This window comes from Cebus imitator, unplaced genomic scaffold (assembly GCF_001604975.1).
Source record: "Cebus imitator isolate Cc_AM_T3 unplaced genomic scaffold, Cebus_imitator-1.0 Scaffold39, whole genome shotgun sequence".
NCBI lineage: Eukaryota > Metazoa > Chordata > Mammalia > Primates > Cebidae > Cebus > Cebus imitator.
In genome coordinates this window covers 6,713,100-6,719,099 of record NW_016107354.1, presented here as the reverse complement: position 1 = coordinate 6,719,099, position 6,000 = coordinate 6,713,100, and the positions used below count along the sequence as shown (strand labels likewise).

At 42.5% G+C, this 6,000-nt stretch overlaps 1 protein-coding gene across 8 annotated transcripts in view; it reads left to right on the top strand.

Moving 5' to 3' along the window:
- PLEKHA7 (pleckstrin homology domain containing A7) overlaps positions 1–6,000 on the top strand; it is a 241,056-nt gene that overhangs the window by 164,475 nt on the left and 70,581 nt on the right. For all 8 annotated transcript variants that reach the window (XM_037737514.1, XM_037737513.1, XM_017525636.2 and 5 more), the window contains 2 exons: positions 805–877; positions 1,811–1,911. In XM_037737514.1, coding sequence (XP_037593442.1) covers positions 805–877; positions 1,811–1,911 — 174 coding nt within the window. The remainder of the gene's footprint in view (positions 1–804; positions 878–1,810; positions 1,912–6,000) is intronic.

The following is a 6,000-nucleotide window of genomic DNA, read 5'->3' as shown; positions in this document are numbered from 1 at the left end:
TTTTTTGGTAAAGATGGGGTATTGCTATGTTGCCCAGGCTGGTCTAGAATTCCTGGCCTCAGACGATCTTCCTGTGTCAGCCTCTCAAAACACTGTGATGACAGAGCCATCTCTAAAACTAAAAGATGCTCTGGGGTTTTCCTAGGTTTGAGAGAAAACTAACCCTGAAACATTCTGTTTTCCTGCCTTGGCCATGTTTTTAAAAAATATTCACAGTTATTTAAAATATTATTGATAAATACAAACATTTACATTTCATATGAGTAAAGACAGATTTTTGTTATGAGACAATTTGATAGCAAAGAGAATCCAAATCCTTTTCTATTGAATGGAAGGAAAACATAACAGCAGAATCCATCCTATATGGCACAGAGCTGAGCATAATCTAATGAGAACTTTGCCTCACTTAATTCATTTAAACTCTTTTCAGTACTATGTAAATTCAGTTTTCCAGTCAACATCAATGAAGATATTTTATAGCATAGCTACCTAAATAAGAAACAACAACAAAGAAACTTCTTGTTAAGAGCTGATTCCTTTCTTAATTTACTTTCTAGAAAAGTGACTTATAATATTATACATTGGTTTGTTTCTAGGAGACAAAAACCCTGTTTCCTTAGAATAAACCATCATTTAATCTAAGTTCTAATGTTCTATTCAAAGAATACCTCTTCAATAAAACAGTAATTTATTAAAAGAAAGTGAATATGGGCAAATATTTGGTTCTGGAATTAGGCTGTGCATCTTGAAAGGGGACAACAGTGTGCCCAGATAGTACTCTGACTAGTTTTCTTTGCTTTGCAGGACAGTTCTGGGATGAGGCTGTGGAAAAGGAGGTGGTTTGTGCTTGCCGATTACTGCTTATTTTACTATAAAGGTGAGCTAACAAGTAGTCTATTAACCTGCCAAAGTGTTCAGTTTGTGGATGGTTGGTGACTTCAGCTTTACCAGTCCTAACACAGGAAGTTTAATCTGTTGGGTTAAAATAAATAGAATCCAGTTTGCCTGCTACTTAGTATCTCAAGATTCAGAGTGATGTACTCCAGAGAGATGAGAAGTGTGATCATTGATTGTATTTGGTAACCTGTCATCTGGATTTATTGGATGTTGGATGGGCAACTGGTGAATTGAATTGGCTGTCTGAGCGTCTATGGAGCTCCAGAACATAAAGTTTTGGGTATGGTATTGAGAAGGAGGTCTCAAAATGTAGAGAAAGGGCTTACTTTTAAGATAAGACTAGACTGCGGTTGGTGCTTTCAAAACAGTTCAGGGGGACTGAGAAGTGAATTTCACCATTGGAGAATCTGAGGAGGCTTCTTAGAAGAGAGAGAAGAGATAGGCTTTTAAGAATGGGTAGAGGCCGGGCGCGGTGGCTCAAGCCTGTAATCCCAGCACTTTGGGAGGCCGAGGCAGGTGGATCACGAGTCAAGAGATCGAGACCATCCTGGTCAACAAGGTGAAACCTCGTCTCTACTAAAAATACAAAAATTAGCTGGGCATGATGGTGCGTGCCTGTAGTCCCAGCTACTCGGGAGGCTGAGGCAGGAGAATTGCTTGAACCCAGGAGGCGGAGGTTGCGGTGAGCCGAGATTGTGCCATTGCACTCCAGTCTGCAACAACAGCGAAACTCCGTCTCAAAAAAAAAAAAAAGAAAAAAAAGAATGGGTAGAGCTTTGCCTGTGTGTGGGTCAGGGAAGGATGGACATTACACGGGGAAGAAACAGCATGGGTGAAGTTCTGGAAGCATTGGGATGGATGAGCCCAGGAAAGGTGCCCAGAAGGTTGTTCTGATGTGTTTTTCCATTCAAAGACAGCCGAGAAGAAGCAGTCCTTGGGAGCATTCCCTTGCCCAGCTACGTGATCTCGCCTGTGGCCCCTGAGGATCGCATAAGCCGCAAATACTCCTTTAAGGTACTGCCTGTACACCTCTAATGCAGCTGTTCTGTCTAAAGAAACTGTGTTCTCAAAATGCCTTTGTAAAAGCAATTGCTTTGGTCGGGAGGGGGAAGAAGTTAAGCTAGAGAGTCTCAAATTCAGATTAACCAAGCTACAAGTTACTTAAACAAGAATAATATCACATGACCAGTACTGTCATTTGAATCTAAGCTTTGGAGTCACCCAGCCATATTCAAGTATTCAGACCCCTCCTTCCTGTCACTGCCAGTCTTGTGGTTACCTATCAAAGCCCTTCTTGAGTTATCTTATCACCATACTCAGCAGCCTAAATGCCATCCAGCCATTTTGTGCAACTGGTGACCCCTTGTAATGGGTTTATGTCCATTGTATTATGAAAACTCGCATTGAGGGTTAGGGCCCTGCGTGTTGAAGAGGCTGTCAGGTTTGTCCACTTTGTTTATCTTGCTGAAAAGCAATTAGAATAAAATTTGGTTTATCTTCTGGATCATTGAAGATTTCCAGGCAGATCCCTTTACCAGTAAAACCCCTTTGCTACTTATTTTGTGACTGTACCATTTGGGCTGCGTGAGGCTATGATAATTAGTGGCAGTTTTGCCCTGTAGAACCTGTGAGGTCAGGTGTGGAGGCTCTTGGAAGATATGTTTAGGCTCAAACATGGGGAATCCTGAGGTCTTCTCCATTGGTGGCCTCCACAGATTCCTTTACTGCAGGTGTTAAGATCTTGGGTCCCCCAGGGAAGGGAAGCGTGGGGCGGATTAAAGATCCACTTTAATAGCAGTTGAGGTGCAAGTCCTAGAGAGCACTGAAGCAAGCAGCCCTTGGTGCCAGTCGCCACAGGGCACAGCCCTCTCTTGCTCAAGATATGAGGCAATGTCATACACTTCAAGCTGGAGTAGGGGCTCCTGCCCCTACTGCATTTGTTGCTTGGCCATTTCCATGTTAGGGGTACAAGATGAGTACTAGACAGTAGGTAGTAAAGCAGAGATTGAACAGAAATCATGCTTTCTAGCCACAGATGAAGGACCATGGGAATGTACAAGGTAAGACACCTTGTACTTATCTTGGAAGTTCTCTGGAAGTGTTAAAGGCCAGTGTTGGTCCGTGGTGTCCATGGTGTTAGCAGCCGGTCCTTCATCTGTGAGGGGCTTGCAAAGTGAGAGTCTGCATCAGCACCTTGATCTGGCGTCCATGGTGGTGCCAGTGGTTAGAAAGTCGGTTTCCTCTTCCTTTTATCTTTCCTTCCTAAGGAGGCACAGAACTGAGCTGATGCTTTGGCTTTGCTCATCAACAGGTTTGAGTTGTCCCTCTCCTTCCCTTGAGTGATGCTACTGAGTGTCACTCCAGAATTGCTATGGGTTGGTGATTCTGGGATAGTGCTCTGCATCCTGTTGCATGGAATACTGTTGCCTTACATCTTTGACATTTTAAGATTTGGGAAGTACTTTTATACATGTAACCTCATTTAATGCTCATGGTGAGGGAAAGATGTGAAAGCTAAAGAAACTTGCTCAAAGTCACAAAGCTGAAAGATGACATAGGCAGAACTTGGCCCTGAATTCTGTTCTCTTTCAGGTTTATTACAGGGCTCCCACCTTGTATTATTTTCTCTTCTTCCTTGCTTTTTCTTCCATGTTTTATCTTGGTCATTGGCTATACAGACAACCCAGGAGGTAGAAGGTGGTTTGAATTCACATTTATTGTATCATTTTAGAAACTTATTCCCGGCTCTGAAAACATTTTGTTCAGTGGTTTTCAGACTCCCCTTTATAGCCTGAAAAATCTTCCTTAGAAAACTCTGCTTTCTAGAGTGGAGCACTGCCCAGTTGGGCAAACAATTGGGATAGTGATATTGTATGTGATGTTTTGGGAACAACATTTGGCATATCCTCAAAGTAACATGTCATAACTATATACATTTTATCTTAACACTTCATTGGAGGTGTGAAAATAGATTCTAGGCAAACATCTTTAATCTGTCTTAGATTTTCCTTTTCTTAACATTTTTCTTAGAAAGACTTCACGAAGAGTGTTCCCTAAATCTTTTATCTGGGAGGCAGAAGGCTTCCTGTGTTCGGGGGAGGTCTTTGAGGTCCTCAGGATCTGAGAGCAGTGAAAAGCTACTACAGACAGATCTGGTGGTGTTTAGATGGTTCTCTAGAAAGGGCAATGGTTTCCTGAGTCTGAAAGAGTTATCTTTTCATTTGGGTTGCAGCATACTTCTATTAGGGGCCAGAGGGTATGCCCTGGGGGTGCAGCTCAGGGTCTATATTCTTGGGCATATCAAGGAATACACAGTGTTTTGTACTTGGCCCTGATACCTGCCTTTTATGTTGGTCTTTCTCTGTATCTAGAGCTGAAGTTCTCATACCGTTGCTAGGGCATCTTGTCTGAGATAGCTCAGAGTATCTACCGTGCTTGGCCTACTTTTTAACCTTTAACGAAAATATAACATTTCTTTCAGTTAAGAAAGCAGGTCACAATGTGTATCAGCAGTACCTGTGACTTGGTTACCAGTAGAAACCATAGATCCCTTCATAACACATTACAGTTGTAGATACCTTGAAACCTCATTTATGCTCATCACCATTTTAAAATCACAATAATTATAACATCTGCCACCAGATACATTATGCAGTACATTAGTAAACAAACACCTGCATCACTATACCACACATTTAAAAAATATTTTAAGAACTATATTTCAGTATAATAAATTTACCTTATTTTGTGTGCTTAACATTCTGAAAAAGGTTCATAGGATTTATCAAACTGTCAAAAGTGTCCATGCCACAAAAAATGTTAAGGTTCCTGCTCTAGATTCTGAAGACGTGCCAAGAGGCATGGTTTTTCACTTATGTAGTTCTATTTGATAAACTTCTGTTGCATGCTCTGATAGTCTATTGGATAGTATACTAGGGATACAGCAATGAACAGGACAAAATCTTGGCCTTTGTAGATTTTATATTCTCAAGTTTGCATCAGCATGTGTATTATTAGAGGATGAGAAGACAACAAGAAAGAGCTGCCTTTTTCTCTGTCCTTTCGATTTTGTTCTTTGCATATCTGCCAAGTTCATGTCTTCCTTTCCACCCCTGCTGCCACTGTTCTGTCTTGGCCACCACCATCCCTCCCCTGGGGAGCACACTATAGAGCAGGACCTAGTATATATTAAGTGCTCTGTAAGTGTTGGCTGTCACTGATTCAGCCTGGGAGCTCCTCTGCAGCCTCCAGTTCCTCCTCCACATTGTTTCTAAGTTGCACCCATGTTCAGATTGTATTCTCACCATAAGCCCTTCAGTGGTTTCCCGCTGCTTTCAGGATAAAGCCAATCATTTTTTAATTTTTCTTTTCTTTTCTTTTTTTGAGACAGAGTTTCTCTCTGTCACCCAGGCTGGAGTAAGTGGTGTGATACTGGCTCATCACTGCAACCTCTGCCTCCCGGGTTCAGGCAATTCTTCTGCCTCAGCCTCCCGAGCAGCTGGGATTACAGGTGCCCACCACCATCCCCAACTAATTTTTTATTTTTATTTTTAGTAAAGATGAGGTTTTACCATGTTGGCCAGGTCTCTAATCTCCCAAAGTGCTGAGATTACAGGCAGGAGCCACCATGCTTGGCCAATAAAGCCAATCTGGATTCACAAGGCTCCAGCTTATCTCTACAGCCACATTTTTAGCCACTCCTGTCTTGTCTTTCCTCTAGCCATATACAGTTGCTTAAGGCCCCAGCATATTTCTTGCCTGTAGCCCTTTACTTAAACTTCAGCCACAGACTGGGATGTCCTTTCCCCAACTCTTACTTGTCCTTCAGTTTTCTGCTCAGGGTCACCTTCTCTGGGAAGCCTTCTCTGAGCCCTGTCGACAGGTGAAGTACCCTTCTTCTCTGCTTCCACAGCTCTGTATCACTGCACTGTAAATGGTTGATTCACCCACCCAGACCTTTCACCGGGAAAACTAGTTCATCAGCTAGTTCTGCTAGTCCCATCCCGTAGGCAGGGACCATAGGGAGCAGTCACGTGTAATGGGAATCGTGGTCAATGACAATGCTTATACTTCCAAAGATATGGTGGGTTCAGGCTTACTTGT